Source organism: Talpa occidentalis, unplaced genomic scaffold, assembly GCF_014898055.3.
Source record: "Talpa occidentalis isolate TD23 unplaced genomic scaffold, MPIMG_talOcc4v2.1, whole genome shotgun sequence".
NCBI lineage: Eukaryota > Metazoa > Chordata > Mammalia > Eulipotyphla > Talpidae > Talpa > Talpa occidentalis.
Genome location: NW_026555331.1, coordinates 106,118,150 through 106,134,766, shown reverse-complemented (window position 1 = coordinate 106,134,766; position 16,617 = coordinate 106,118,150). Strand labels below are relative to the sequence as shown.

The window sequence follows — 16,617 nt, the reverse complement described above, 5'->3', positions numbered from 1 at the left end:
GACTGTATGTTTGCTTGCTGATTCACTCCCCTTCTGTTTGAGCCCCAGTCCTTTGGGACCCCTTGTCCTATGGGGGTGGGTCCCCCTACTGTTAGAGGTCCCCCTCCTGTTGAAGGTCCCTCTTTGGGAGCCCCCATCACACTTATTAGACTCCAGTCACTCTGGTGCCTTCCACTCTTCCCTTCAGCACTGGAGAGGTAATGGCTTCCGCCCGCGCCAGCTCCTGGGAAGGATCCCCAGTTAATCAAAGTCTCTTCAGCGTCCCAGCCAACCAGTCTTCCACTTCCTGCTGGGCTCCAACTGCTGGGCTGCCTTCTAGACTAACTGCTATTTCAATTCATTTTTTACTTTTCAGTCACTCACAGGGGAGTGAACAGCTTGTAGTCCTCAAAGATCTTTACTTACTTGAAAACGTTTTTTCTGTCCAGGCCTCCCTGACCTCTGATGTCTCAGACTCACGAACTAGGTGCCTCAGTGTCCTGTTGCATCACAAAGGGGCTGCACAACGTGGTGTCCGAAGCTTCCTCCTTAGTCTCCAGGTTCTCATGGTGCCTGTGCTGCAGGGGGTCGCATCTTAGCACAGGGAAGAAGGAGCCCACAGAGAGAAGTGTCGGGAGACAGCAACACACCAACTTGGGGTATTTGAGAGGCCCTGTTCTTGAGGGTGAATCTGAGACAATCTGTTCACTATTAAGTCATCCACCTGTTGTTCAGTGCACAGGGTTTACTCTGCCGAGTGCCTCATGGGCTGAGCTTTAGAGGACAGAGGCACTGGGGCCACCCACAGCCTTGTCACTTAGGCTGACAGGAGCCACATGATGCTGGGGTGGGACTGAGAAGTTGCCTGCTTCTTTACCCTCCAGGTGCCACCAATCTGCTGGTCCCCCAGTTCCACACTTTGACAACTACTGATCAAACCAGGAAGGTTAAATCATAAAGATGTTCACAAACACGGGAGTATTATTCCTTTGGAGTGGTCAAGGAAGGATGGGAGAGAGTGGATTTCTTAAAGAGGCTGTGCTGGGCCTGAAAGGGTGAACTGGAACCAGATCACAGGAGTGGGCAGGCGTTTCCGAGGGGTGGAGTGGAGGTAGGGGAGGCATGAGATCATCTGAGGACCACAGGCGAGAAACGGGCTGGGAACCCCCACTCCCCACCCTGCATCCCTCACTTTCTGCCCGGGCTTGGCTGACACGACAGCCCGGGATGCCGAGGGACAGCACAAGGTGCTCCGTGTGCACAGCCTGACGAGGGAGGGTCTGGCTCCCAAGCACCGCGCAGCCAATAGATATCAAGAGGTAGTGGATCAGCACCTCCTGTCCCCTTCCCCTCCTCTTAGGACTAGTTCTACATGCTGATCCTTGCGACATGCCCAAACCAACAATAGGCATTTCTACTGGCCTCTGACCATGTCTATTTTACTCTCCCGACCTTGCCTTCCTGCTCCCTGGATGCCTACCCAGATTACCATGTGCCAAGCCATGGCACCAAGTTATCACGTGCCAAGTGCCAGGCTCCCCTTCCAGGAGAACCCGGCTCAGAAGGGCCGCAGGTGTCCTGCTGAGGAATGTGAACTGAATTCAAGGCCACTGAGAACACTTCTAAGAGCAACACTCTAATAAGGGAAAAGCCACCAAGGGCCCCCAGCCCCTGGGTGTCATCTCAGGACTGGGGGTGGGGGGGAACCACTCAGACTGAGTTTAACCCACTGAGACAACTGAGACTTCTGCTAGGGCAGAAAGGTCTGGAGAGCCCTTCCTTGGCATGACCACTTCCTCGTGTTCCAGGATAATGCAGGAAAGGGCCATATCGCTACCAGCCAAGGCTTCTGGCAGCCAGCTGGTTCATATGATAGAAACAGAGAAATAAACAAGCAAGGATAACTCTGGATGTAAAGGAAACAATGATTTAAAAAAAATGGCAGGTCGGAGGTGGGGAAGGTGAGAACATTACTCCTTTTTAGCCATTTGTAAACCATCCCCCCATGAGCCCCAAAGCCCTTTCATCCGGGTTCCTCTCCTGGCTTTACAGAGGCAAAGATGCTTCATTGCTGCCACACGAAAGCAAGAGGAATTTGGCAGCTTGAGAGAGAAGGGTGTGGTGGAGTGGGGGTGCGTGGCAAACGGAAGGGGGTTAGGAAGGGTTCCAGGGGTGCAAGGCTGAGGGGTTTGGGGGAGTGGGGCAATGCCAGGGAGGGAGTGACCACAGACCACAGCCCATTTTTATGTTCCATGTTCCATTTTTGTATTTAGTGATTCAACTTCTCTTTTACCACGAACCTTTAGAAAGAGGCTGCTAAACTCGGATTCTTGTTTGATTCCAGGGAAAAGGAAAGAAAGAGGGAGCAGGATGGGGAAGGGGGCAGAGAGAAGGGATGAGAAGAAACCGTTTGGACCCAAAAAAGTTGGAACTGTGCTGGTTCTCAATCCCTCCCCCCGCCCCACTTCCCCCCACCACACACACACGTACATGCACACGCACACGCACACGCACACGCACACACACATACACTGAGCACAGAAGATGTTTCACTGAGGACTTGCTTTAACATATTTGAATTTAAAACATAATGCATTCCTTTTCCTTCTTTAATTTTCTTAATTGGAGTCTGTATTTATCGCAGTTCAGAATTCAGAGTATGAAACAGTAGCAGAGACAAGGTCTCCTTCCTGTTCTTACTTCCCTAACGCCCCTCTACCCTCCCCACAGGTAACCAGTGACACTAGCTCTTGTTTCCTTAAAGATATTTAATGGTTTTGTAAGAAAATCATATGTAAAACCTTTTCTTTTCCCAGATCACACAAGAGAAAACCTGCAACATGTTACCCCTTCGTAGGGACGGACCGCAGCTCAGCTAAAACAGTAGCCAGGGATGGGCATGATGGTTCTTTCCAGTTCTATCTGAACTTTTGCTATTACAGAAAATAATGAAATGAATAAACTGGTAAGATATAATTTATTCTTAAATGTGCTCTTATTATACCAAGGGTACAGACGATTTTTCTCCAGTAAAATGTAAATGCAATTTAATTCAGCAAGCTAAATTTACTTAAGAACATGTGCTACTGAAAGTGTTTTTGTCACATATATCTGATTCAGTGGGGTTTCCTTTCTAAGGAAGCTTAGTTATTGCAGTGAGTAATAGCAGTGTATTTTTACGAAAAAAAAGGATCATGTAGATATTGAGTGATTCTTAGCTGACAACTGACTTAGTTAGAACCAAGGGGATTTGCTTAAAGCAAATAAGGACAATAAGACAGGAAGGAGGCCCAGCTGCTGCAACGGATTGAAGAAGCCCTGAACTGGGAGTTAGGAAGCCTGGGTTTGAATTGGCACCCTGCCGCTGTGGCTTTTTCAATGAAATGGGGATAATAATTCCTGGGCTACATACCTGGCAAAATTGGTCTGAGGATAAAGGGGGAAATTATTTCTCATATGTGAACACTGTTTATGAACCATCATGTCTGAACCCACATTCAATCCCACTGTTACTCTTACATTGCTTACAGAGCCACTACTGAGGTTCAGTAAATAACACACCTGTGGAATAAATTCTAAAAGAAATTACATTGGGCATGGCTTTTTTAATTCAATGCACCAAGTGGTGGCCCTTACACATCAAAATCTTTTTAGACCCAACTAAATAAAAAGTCAGAAAGAAACTGATCGCTCTTGGTTATCACCACTATTTTGCCCCCCCCCATTATTTCCCTGTTTCATCTATAGTTATTAAGATCAAGTTCACTGCTAACAACCTTGACAGGAGATAAATCTGGTAACTACTCAGATTTGATGGGGAAGGTAATATTCTTTTGCCAATTAACACTGTTAATATTCTTGGAATATAGGTAACATAGTCTCTTAGGATTCATTTGGACATGATCAATAAAACAAATGGGCGAACAAAGTTTAAGCACTCTGGAAAATGAAATGCTGGGCTGTCTGAATTTGAGACATATTAGCAAACCTTCCTATTCCACTCATTAAAACCTTTAAGACACGCCATTACTGAAGCAGACAGGTGCCCCTAGCACTTCTCAGTCAATCCATTCAAGTTTCTGCCACCTCTTTTCTAGTCCTGCCTCCATGGCAACGGTCCACTGACCTACCCTTAAGGGAAATGGAATTTCTGGCAAGACTGAGACTTTTAATCATTCCACTTGTCAATACAGGTCAGAGAAATGGATGGATTTGTACAAAGTTACTTAATAAACCCACTAACAAAAATGAGTGACCCCCAGCAAGAGAGCAGACCCGGTGTTCAGAATGTCCCCCCGGGGAAGCCAAATGTCACATCATTAGTGTCCCAGAAATTCTGTGCCAGCAACACCTGTCTGTCAAGTCCTGCGCTGAGTTTGGACTTCTTCCTTCAACATCTTCTTTATTTACCTTTTCCTATAAAGGTAGGTGTGTGCTAACTGGCTCATTCAAAGTGATTGCTAATCTCATTACTGACTTCCTCTAAAATTTAATTTCAATAAATAAATGCAAAATGATCTACAGTGAAGGACATAGTTGGCCATGCAAGTCTCCTGACAAGAAATCACCTAGAGCTGCCCGTTACCATTGACCAAACTTTCCTCTCCGGGGAGAGCAAGGATCTAAAAGTATCAGTTCCAGTACCTAAGATCTTAACCCTCATCCCAGGCACACAAGAGATTACTCTTCCTACTCACCTCTGTTCTGGAAATTTCTAGTGTGTAGCCTGCAGTTGTAACAGATTGCTTTTTTGGTGACATTGCTCTCTTATTCAGAAATATAAACAGTGCTGTAGAGATTTGCTTTACAATTCGTCTTCTGGTTTGTCACAGCCAGAAAGGTCACCTCCTGGATTTTCTATTCTAAATTACTTTTAAACAGATTTTGCAAACAGACTAAGGAATGACTTTTGCCTGGACAGGAACAAACTCTGAAAGTTGGGCTTCAAGTCCTTCTCTTTCTTTTGTTAAAATGTAAACATTCGGAAACCCCACCATTTCCCAAATCAATTATTTGTAAAAGAATAAACAGGTGCTCTGGAGACACGAGTTATAAAAAGAAAAGGGCAAATTATTTTTTCATGGGCCAGCTGCTCAGCTGATGTGATTCTGGGGAAGTTTCTCTGAAACGCTAAAGCTCAATTAGCAAATCAATTAAGAGCATCCCCTGTGCCAACAGGACCACACCTCCACCCTCTGCCCTCCTCCCCATTTCTGTGATTTCTGTTCCCAACCCATCAGCAAACTGAAGCAGTCAGTCAATCTGAGGTTCCTTTGTTTTCAGTGAACACTGGACCACAGAGGGACGGAAGGAGTGCCCTTCCGGTTTAATTAAGGATTAGCAACCACCAGAAGGAGCGCGCTTGCTGTTCTGCCCCACTTACTTAGATCTGCCCAGTCCAAGCTTGCCTTGGGAGCTGGGCACAGCACACTCAATGGGGGCTGAGTGGGGAGCCTGGCTGTCACTTTCTTTCAGTGGAAAACGGAGAGAACCAGGCAAAGCAGATGGCTCCTAAAGGGGCACATCCAAAAAATATGCTAGCAAACTGTGGTGGTGTCTTTCAAATAAACAGCAACTTACTGGAGAGGAAAATCAGATCTTCCTCACCACATCCCGCCATGACCCTTTCAGCTGGAACTTACCGCTGACGCGCATCTAATCCTTGGAGAGGCATAATAACTCTTCTTTAGGGGAAAAGGATGATGGAAAGACTTTCTAAGCCTCCTAGAGAACCACCATCACTGCTAATGCCTTCCTATCTGTCAGTAAAATCTGTTATCTAGGTAAGGCCACCTGCATGAGACCGCAGATATGCAGATCATGAGGTGACCCAGACTCAAGAGAAGCAAATATAAATACCATGTACTTGGCTAGCTGGGTGGAAAGAGAAATGGATCCAGTAATGACAAGTAAAAACAAGCTACTGTATTCATCATGAAAAGTTAATGAAGGTTTTTTTTTTTTTTCATCCAAACTCCAAATAAACTCACAACAATTATTTGGGGGAAGTTCTGACTGTGATTTTGGGCAAATCATTTAACATTTCTGGACCTCAGTTTCCTCCTCTGTAAAATACGGGGGTTGAACTGGATGGTTTCTAGAACCCCTTTAGCACTAAAATTCTAGACTTCTTTGGGTTGAGATGGGTCCCCTCCAACATTTTGGCAAATCGAATACATTATCGATCCCTGGCTATTCAGCACACATTAAAAAACAGAGAGCTGGCTGGCATGCTTCACCCACGTAGCCTACCTTTTCAACAGTGGGGTGTTCTTCGTTGGTGACACTGGTTTTCCTCGATTCGTTCTTAGACCTGCTCAGCCTCCTAGACACCTTTTCTCTGAGTAAAGTGGCATATCCGATGTGTTCATAAATGGGGTTTGTTGTCATTTTGGAAATGTATTCAGAAGCTTTTGTTTCTATGTACAGTGTTATCAAGCCATCTGTGACCAGATCATGAATGGACTCAAATCTCTTCTCACCCACAAAGTGTTTGCCATCGTAGAAGAGCCTGTAGTTTAAAGTCTGGTTTCCAAACCTGCCCGGGAGAGAATGCGAGATCACCATGGAGTTAGAAATAAGACCATGAAGAATAACAGCAGCTAAGATGTTCTGAACACATACTGTGTGCCTGGCACCAGTTCTGAGAATTTGACATGATTTTCCCCCAATTTACTTATCACAGAGACCCTCTGAGACAGGTACAATTATTATCCCTGTTTTTTGGCTGAGAAAACTGAGACTTGAAGAGATGGTATAGCTGAGGTTACACCCCTGGAAAGAGGCAGAGGTAGGATTTAATCCCAGTCAGTTATGTGATGTCATTAGATCCTACAAATCACCAGGGCTATGTGGTCATTCTCATTCTCATTTGAAATGCCTGATTTACAAACAGCTGACTTATAAACTTCTGTGATGGGAACTAGCCACGCCCTTCATTCCCCTCCCTATACCTGGCAATTACCTGCAAAGGAAGCCAACACCACTGGCCCTGATGTCCTGTGTAATTACACCTCTGACCACTGCACATCATGCCCCCATCCCAGGCAGCGTCACTGAAGGGCAACCAGGGAAGCTGTGGGGAGCTTTCTGCTGGAGCTGCCAGTGCCAGTGTCCCCATGAGCTAAGCTATGGGTCCTCCTGCTTAGCACTGTGCCCTCTTGACTTTGGTTGCACATCTCACAGTCCCTACTGCTGGGGAGCTAAAAAAATAGGAAACTGCATACCTAGAGCACTTGCTAGGTTTTGAAGTACTTTCTCAAAACGATACCATTTAAGACATATTCTAGTCATGCATAGTTGCAACATGGAAAGCATATTTCCATTGACACAAAATCAAGATGGCGCACAGGACACAACTTTGTGGGCTGGCCTGTTTCACGGGCAACATTCCTCCTATGAATAAAGGTCTTCCCAATTCTGGATAAATTTCTGGAAAACCAACCAATTCTGAAATTGGATACCTTGCCAAAACTGTGTAGGATTATTAAGAGGACCAATGACATAAAATATTCAATGAAAGTAAAACGGAGTAAATGCAACGGCTTTTGTATACCATGGTTTTCAATACTGGTGATTTTGTGGTAAAAGACTCATGAGAACTATACTCGGATGGTTCACTGATATGGCCTGTCACGAATGCCATTTGGACATGCAGCACGTCTGTCCAGGCACACACAGCATGTGGTGAAAACTTTTGACAATGGCTGCCAGGGACAAACTGAAGAAGAGGCATTTTCCCTCAACTGGCTTCACGTTTCAGGCAGAAGTAGCTATAGGAACATAAATTTTGCAGCTAATTCTCTAGTTTACTGTATATGTATAAACAACACCTCAGTGTTCATCCTGTGATAACATCTGTGGCCCAGGAAATGGATAAGGCTCTAATATGGTGCAAAAGTAATAAGTAAGGGAGATGAGGAGGGATAATTGAATGGGTTCAGAGTTTCTATTTGGGATGACGACAAAGTTCTGGACATGGACAGTGGAGGTGGCTGCACAGCTTTCAGAATGTACTTTATGCCACTGAAAAATGACTAAAGTGGTAAATTTGATGTTGTGTGTACTTCACCAAAATAAGGGGGAAAAGTAGCCTCTTGTCAGGTAATTGCAACAAGGGGTGAAGCCAACTCACCTCAGAGCGAGCGTGTAGCACCCCGGCTGGCGCTGGCTTTCCCTCAGAATGTAGGCGCCCTCCACGCCTCCCAGAAGTTCATCTGCCTGTTCGCGGGAGATGATCCCGTGAAACCTGAGAGACAAGACCATCGCTGTTCAGAACAGACTACACGCACAGAGCACTCCCACAAACAGTTGGCTAAAAAAGATGGCAGGTCCACCCTGAATCTGCACACCCCCCAGGCCCCCGCTTGGAGGAAGAGGGAATGCCAGTGTCTCTTAAAGATGGTCTTGACAGCGCTAGTCACATGTGCCAGAACACAGAGCAAGCACTCAAGTAGGCAAACCAAAGTGAAGAACACCCAGTACACCTGGCTTTCTGCCATTGTCTTTGCTCTGAAGCTGAAAATTAAAATCGAAACAAAAGCCAGGTTATGGCTCCTTTTATAACCATGGGGAATAACAAAAGAGCAATTACCAATTTAGCTCTGTGCATAAACACAGGGAACTATGTATTATCCTGATTGCAAATGAACACTTATTGATTATCAACCTGCTTACCGCAGGTTTGAGCAGTTGTAATTTTAGAGGTATATTCTCTGGAAAAAAATAACCAGCTAAAATCAACGTTTTTCTCTTTCAGTAAATTTTGAGAGCAACAGCTTAGGATATGTTGGGCAAATGCACCTATTTTTCTGTTCTAAAGGTAACTTAATTTTTTTCCTGAAATTTTAAAACTAGTGGACATACATGTAGACAGTGAGGCATATCTGGGAGGATGACAGGCTTGGCCAATGACCTCTTTGTTCTGGAAGTGAAGTCTGAGGCCAGGGGAATGGACAGAGACTCCAGGTGGGAGAGCAGGCGGGAGCGAGAGGCACATTGGCCCTGTTTTCTTTAAGCAAAGATGCTCACCCTTGTTGTTGGATAGCTGATCAATCTGTGTTTCTAAGGAAGGTGGTAGCCGGGGGTGATGGTGATGAAGTTAGTGCCCCTGGGTCCCCTCTTCCCTAGGAGTGGGAACAAGATCCCACTTCTCCAACCTTGGGGAACTTTAGGAAAAATTTCTCTGGACAAACAATCTCTCTTTTACCTTCCAGGGGAAGAGAGATCAGAGAGAGAAGTCAACAATTGCCCCTTTCTCCCCCAGGAATGTAAAGATTAAGTTAGAGGACAAATGTAGCAGCATACTATTTTTTTTAAGATTTATTTATTTATGCATACAAGAACTGGGGTGTAGGCCAGAGGTGTGGGGGGAGGGGTGTGTGAGAGGATTCACCAGAGACAGAGTGGGGAGCAGAACAGGCAGACAGACTGAAAGCACTGCCGAGGGGAGCAGTGGGCATGACAGGAGAGGTCTACCATGCCATGTGGGTATCACCCTGGCTAGCTGTGAATTGAACCCACACTACAGAGGCTGTGGATAGCTTCATAGCGCTGTGCTCAATCTGCTGCACCACCGGGGAGGCCCACAGGATACTATATTGGGAAAAGAAGTTCCTATCATAATATTTATGTCCTAATTTCTTCCATCCTTAACTAGTAGAGCTTGTTAAGAGCTTGTCCTAGGGGAGTGAGGCCAGAAGAAGCTGTGGCTTTCCATTCCGGAACTGACTCTTAAAGTCTAAGGCAGTGACAACTTGGGAGAAAGGTGTTTTCTGGCTTCTCAAATTCGTTTGCAAATCTTAGGAGTCATGTGTGGCTTGCAGCAGTGCTTTTTATGACGTGAAAATGAATGTGCTGTGATACAGGAACAATCCTCCTGCCCAAAAGGAGACCAGTGCGCCCAGATCTTGAAAGACAGACATTTGGGCAGAGCTCAGTCTCAGTGGGTCTAGGGAGCTCCACATAGCCTGTGTGGCCTTGGAACTGATGGATCAGTTTATGGGGATCCTAGAGCCGGCACAAAGGTATTTAGGGCTTTAACTGTGAATGTGGCCTCTAAATCCTGCAAACCTCATGGTGAAACCTCCTTCCTATGTAGCAATGGCTGGAGCTAGAGCTGGACAGTGCTGGACAGATAACTTGGACAGAGAACAGATACTAGGCCAGTAGTATTAGAGTGTGTCTCTCTGTGTCTGTGTGTGTGTGTAAGAGAGAGGGAGAGAGAGAGAGAGAGAGAGAGAGAGAGAGAGACAGAGACAGAGAGAGAGAGAGAGAGAGAGAGAGAGAGAGAGAGAGTGTGTGTGTGTGTGTGTGTGTATGGTGGGGAGAGATATGGGGGTGAGGAAAGGCAGAGGGCATTGGAAAGTTTCCCACACAGGTGTCAGAAAGGACAAAAGCTGGTACTGCAAGAGGTTGAAAGGATACAACCTGACTGTGGTCCAGGACAGTGCAGGACAGGGTGGGGGTGACCACGCAGGACAAGGCACACACAATAGGGCACAGGGACCTAATGCCCTTGACCCAGCTTGCTCTCAGAGGAGGAGGAGTAGCATCCACACAGTCACATGGATGCCCTAAGTTTTGACTCCCTTGAGTTAACCTGGGTGAGTGATGGTTAGCAGCAGATGGAATGTTAAAGCAAAAATCAAACAATTATTTAAAAGAAGAAAACCATAGTTTTGTGAATCTGAAAACCCAGTCAGTGGCCACCATCCTCTTTACACATGAAATGAAAAATAGCCATGATGTATATATATTATAATGCCAAAGAAAAGAGATGAAGAGAAAAAGTTAACAAGGTGTTCTTTGAACGTGAGACTATGGGTCAAAATGGGCTATTTTCCACCTATTATATTTCTATGTTCTCTAACTCTCTCAAATTTATTTGGGATTTGTTAACTTTTTAACAGCAAAAGCAGCGAGAAAATTAAAAAAAAAAATCATTACAAAAGTAATGATTTTCTTTCCTAAAGTTTTCCATTTTCCAAAGTTTCTTGTGAGTCCTTCTAGGAAAAAAATATGTTTCCTGACTAGAGCATAGACTATTTTTTGAATGGAACAGAAACCTTAAAAAAAAAAAAAAAAAAAAAAAAAAACTGAAAGAAAGGGAAACAAAGAATCTGTAGTCCTAAAGTTAATTTCTTTTTAATGTAAAATGTTCCTTTTCTGGGATTAAAAAAATGTTTTTTGGGTCACCTCTCTCTATGTAATTTAGGTGGATTGGGATTAGGAGGATGAGGAGAAGAGAAGGTTATTTTACAAATTTTTATGTCAAAAAGAAAAAGGACAACAAATAGAATTTTTAAGAATTCTATTTACAAAGGTGTTCCATTTGAGAAGTATATGGTAGGTTTGTTTTCTCTTCTTTAATGAATGGTGTGTTCTGTAAGTAAAGTCCAAATCAGTATTTTGAAGAAATAAAAAGAGGTCACAACTAAGTTAGATGTTAGAGACATGAGGACGAATGAGAGGCGACCAGCCATCCAGGCAGGTACTCCAGAGGCACAAGCTGAACCCTCCAAGCTGGAAAGAAAGGTTCAGAAATGCAACCCTTGCTATTAGAAAGCGGTTGCTGGGCCTCCCCGGCGGCGCAGCGGTTGAGCGCTGGGTTGCGAAGCTGCCCGCGGCCTCTGTGGCGCCGGTTTGATCCCCGGCTGCTCCCCGGCCACTGGAGGAGGGTCCCACATGGTGCGCAGACCTCTCCTGCCGCCCGCTGCTCCCCTCAGCAGTGTACTTCGGTCCTTCTGCCTGCTCTGCTCCCTGCTCTGGCTCTGGTGAATTCTCTCACCCTCCCGCGCTTCTGACTGTACCCAGTGCATGTATAAACAAAACAAACAAACAAATAAACAAATAAATAAAAACATGCCTCTATTTAAAAAAAAAAAAGAAAGCGGTTGCTGGGCTGACACAAATAAGAGGGTCGTGAATCATGGCGATGAGGCTCTGATGGGTAAGGGAGTAGGGGAAGAACATTTGGGATTAGCTGGAGAACTGGGGAGGTGAAATTGAAAGAGACTTTGCATTATAATGCCTCCAGGCTGGTAGGGGAGAAGTGATTTGGACTTCTGTCCTTGCTTCCTAGTTGTTCTGAAGCCTTCAAGCCTTCTCTGCCACAGGCTTGAAGACTGAGTGATAGTGCACATCTCTCTCACCATAGGTTTCTGAGAAAGTTAAACAAGTGTTGAAATTAAGAGGAAAATAGGGGAAATAATAATTATGGTATTAAGGCAATTTGACTAATATATTCATGTCAAGAGACATTATCAGTTTGGTTTTATGAGAAACCAAAACAGGGAAGAGGGAAGACTTTCCTGAGTGTCACATTTACTGAGGGACAGGTAACTAAGGGATTTAGCTATAGTTTACAATCTTTGACATCCTAGGTGTTCATACAGCATCAAGATAGAAAGTGACATAAAATACCAACAGAGTCTAAATAATAGAAAATGCTGCCTTATGTTTCAAATACTTGCCAGGCGCTCAGTGGCTGCTTTTGTGGGGAGAACTATAGCAGGAGATATTCTCCCTCCCACATTAATGGGAGCCAAGAACCTGAGTATTACAAATAAAATTCAATACAAAGCAGTCGGATTGCGTTTATCCTTCTTATGGAACATTTGCACAATGGACATTTGATGAAGACCACATATTAGAATTTTTTAAAATATTAATATTTAAATCACATACAAAATGACTACTTATTACATTATTAAAACAAAGAATAGCATAATACATACTCTCTTCCATAATATTTTGGTCTGTTTTCCACCTATATTAAAAAGAAAAAAAAGGTTAATAATGCATTTGAATTCAAAATCAGATAGATAAAAATGCTATTCAAATAAACAGAGCTAGTGTCCTGGTAGTAATTTTATTACAGTTTCTATTACCAAATCAGAGATTCATGAAACTGCAGAATTAAGCAACACATTCCACTATCTTGGGTAGGAATGATCTAGAATCACCTATTTCTCTATCATTAGGCTCATTCCCCACCCAATCACCCAATAAAAGTTTTCAAAGGAAATAAAATGATGCTTATTTTAATATTAAGTCATTTGTGTAGATATTAAAAGGCTTCATTCTGAAGGATAAAATGAATATTTTATAATGAATAAAACATAACTATTTTAATTTCATTTCATTGTTTCATTAAGTATTTATAATAAAAATTAGGAGTGCACCTGTATTTAAAATATTTAATTTGGTCTCTTTCCAGATAAAACCAATATTCTAACATTCTTACTTTTTCAACAAATGGCTAATGAGCTGAAATTCACTTGACACCAGAGGTACAAGACATAGAGGATAAGATTTATGACTTGACTAAAAATCACTAGCATTCCAGAAAAGATTTTTCAATCACAGCTTCAGCCTTGGGGTTTTCACAGCAGATCTTTATCACATACACATGATAATCTATTTTCATGAGAACTTTGTTTTCTTCTATTCAAGGTGATTGGGTTGGTGAGAAATTAGCATGATTCTTATGTTCAGCTTTTATTCTTCCAGTCTAACTCCAGGGACACTGAAAATATAGCAGAGCCACATTAAGTTATGGATTTTCACTGATGGGTATGACAGCAAGTTTATGTTTATTTACTAAGTAAATATGAGCTGGGAAGCTATTTCACTTACTGTCATTTCTCTCTATGGTCAGATGTGTGGTTTTCTCAGCAAGGCTCACAGGTAGTCACCCTGGTAGGTTTCAAGGGTCCAGGTAGTTTCCTGGCCCACTTCCACCCCCTGAAGCCTGCAGGGGATCTGAGTAGAGAGGTAGGGGCTAGCAGAAAGGGTTCACGGTGGGGGGAGCCAGGGCCCTGAGGACCACATTTTCAAGCTTGCCTGGGACAAGCTGAGCTGGCAGAAAACTAATCATCTAGACACCTTTAAATATGTGTTCACTCTTCTGTGCATTTTACACTTGAAAAGCACTGAACCAAGAGGGTGCATTCATAACTCTTGGTCTTCAAGGTTTGAAGCCTGCTCAGTGTCACTTATGAAGAAAGAGCTAAATAATATCATTAATAGAAGCATGAAGTGTTTAAAAAGCCACCCTGTTATCTGATATGTATCATTATTCTACTTGCCAGTAAGCTTTTTTCAATGAGCTGAGCATTTTACCATTGATAACACTCTCTTGGTTTTTAAAGTTATTTCTTAATTTTTATGATTCTGTAGACTGGTGATTACAGCACCGACATGACATAGAAGACATTTAGAACTAGAGAAGTCAGTAGAAGTAGATCATGAAATGGGTAAGGTATCTCCATTCTTTGAGAAACAATATTCCATATTTTGAAATGATTCCTTACATACACACACAATTTTATTTCTTTTTGGCTGAGCCATAACACACATTTGCAATTCTGGATGTGAGTCCTAATGCTATTCCCCTCCTTTATCCACTTATTTCCCTAAAAGGGAAGAGGAATTAATCTAACTTCCCAGATAAATAGCATGGTAGGTAGAGGCTACTAATAACTCCTGGCATGTGGGTGAATAGTTAATGAATATTTAATTGAATTGACTATTAGGAAGAGAACAAATTCCTTTTGGTTCAGTTAATCATAAAAATCCATGGCACACTTCCTATATCCATGCTCTGTGCTCAACCCTGTCAATGCTGTGGGGTAGTGACCTCACAGGTGCCCAGACGAAAGGTACAAGGTGCTCAGGGTGTTGGTACTTGCAGCAGATGGAAATCTAACATAGCCCTCCAAAGAGAGAAGTCAATACTTAGGATGCCTTCAGGGATATCGAATAAAATCCTGCCAAGAAGACAGTTTGAGCTATTAGATGCACAGAGTTGTGTATGAAAATCACTAGACAATACAACAAGCACTGAACTGGGTGGACAGATAGCACATGGGATAGGGCCAAGGGCTGGGCTACACATAGTGCTTGAAACATATGCTAAAATATTGTTCATATAAAATTCAAATTTAACTAGTCATCCTGTTTTTACTTCTTTCTTTCTAAATCTGGCAATCCCACCCAGAAGGAGGGCAGAAGTGGGATCAAAAATAAGGGCTGTAACTCGCTGTTGGATGGCTGCTCCCACCAGTGGGATGGCAATCTGCTTCAACCTCTTTCTTTTTGGTGTCTCTGTAGCTCTTAAAGAAAAATGTAGCTGTCCTTATTAATGTTAAAGGGAGAGATAATGGCTGGGATAAATAGCAAAACAATAAACTCTTCCTTTTCCTAAACTTTATGTTTATAGGTGTCTAAGCATAGTCACCATCTGCATACTTCACTAAACTTTTAACCAGTCAAGGGCTTAATTGATGTCAAACGACCCTAGAAAATTCATAGAACAGCCACACATTTTCCACATGGATAATATTGGATCCTCAGATCCACGCAAAACAGTTGACTGGGCTTTAAAGATTCTAGGGACAAGGGACCTTACCAGGGACTAGTAAGCACCACACTATAATCTAGAAATGCCTTTCAGAAGCCTCTCTCAGTCTCTAAACCACAATTGGTCAGCCACCAATGAATTGTGGTGCCCCCTGTCCCTCCCCCCCTTCATGAAATGCAGATTTGTTTTGTTAAAGAAGCTGTAGCACTGGATTTCACTTTCCAATTGTATGAATCTTTTCAATAAATGTGAATGGAGAGGATAGTTGATTAGAAAAAGTAAGGCAGTAAGAACTCCTACTCACATTGTCATTGAAAATTGTGTTTGCTGGAATCAGACAACCCATCACCTAGGTGAACCTGGTCACTGTAGATCTGATTGATAGAAACTAGATCTGTAATATCTGCTTTTGGGATTGAATGTTCCAAATTCAAGAGCTGAAAGAAACCTACCTTTCTTAAGAAAAAGAGAAACTATAATAATTTTTGGACCTATCACTGGGTCCTCCAATACTGGAACCTTAGGTAATGGACTGGTTCAGAAAGGAACACCTCTCTTTGCAGAAAATACCAAGAAAGAGACCTCTGAGCAAGCAAGCTTGTGAAATGGGCCTTCTTCAGGCACAGGTGAATTTGGTGTAGATGGTATGCCTGCAGAATGGTGGGTGATTCATTTTTTAAATATAACTTAATATTTTATTCTAAGTAAGCATCATCTCCTGAGAAGAGTCCCCAAGGTGGGTAATACATGCCATTGAAGTCACCTCGATTGAACAGGATACTTTTGAAATTTCTCTTTTGAACTGTGATGTTAACATTTATTGAGTGGCTACTCTGCCAGAAACTGTCCTTGAGGTATCACGTGATTATCTCACTGAAGCCTCTAAACAACCGTATCAGGTAAGTGGCATAATTTTACGGAGAGCCACCCAATAAGGAGACTGAGGTCAGAGCTAGTAAGTGACCCAGCACACACACCTTTAAATAGTGCTTCCCAGCTTCTCTAGTAGACATCTATCTATATTGATATTTCCCTGGCTGTCAAAATTCTACACTTTAGTTAAATAGATTATTTGAAAGTCTTTAATGTTTCTTTGCCAGGGTTCAAACCCTTAAAAATCTCTTTGGAATGAAGGAACTGAATTCTGCCAATGAGAACTTGAAACAAATTTGCCTAGAAGTAATGATATTTTTGATCTTTCAACTACTTTTCCATAATTGAGAATTATATGTATTCCAAGTTACCCAGTTTACTTCACAATTTAATCTTCTAAT

The 16,617-nt window shown here is 43.0% G+C and overlaps 1 protein-coding gene and 1 long non-coding RNA gene across 3 annotated transcripts in view; one reads left to right on the top strand and one right to left on the bottom strand.

Moving 5' to 3' along the window:
- The window catches only part of CHN2 (chimerin 2), a 251,210-nt gene that overhangs the window by 81,190 nt on the left and 153,403 nt on the right, over positions 1-16,617 (bottom strand). For both annotated transcript variants that reach the window (XM_054692443.1, XM_037509741.2), the window contains exons 4-6: positions 12,717-12,748; positions 8,114-8,227; positions 6,232-6,517 (exon numbers count right to left, since the gene is read on the bottom strand). In XM_054692443.1, coding sequence (XP_054548418.1) covers positions 6,232-6,517; positions 8,114-8,227; positions 12,717-12,748 — 432 coding nt within the window. The remainder of the gene's footprint in view (positions 1-6,231; positions 6,518-8,113; positions 8,228-12,716; positions 12,749-16,617) is intronic.
- LOC129145329 (uncharacterized) lies at positions 510-7,515 on the top strand. Its single transcript, XR_008550779.1, has 3 exons — positions 510-638; positions 2,796-2,944; positions 6,409-7,515. It is a non-coding gene; the product is annotated as an uncharacterized LOC129145329 (long non-coding RNA).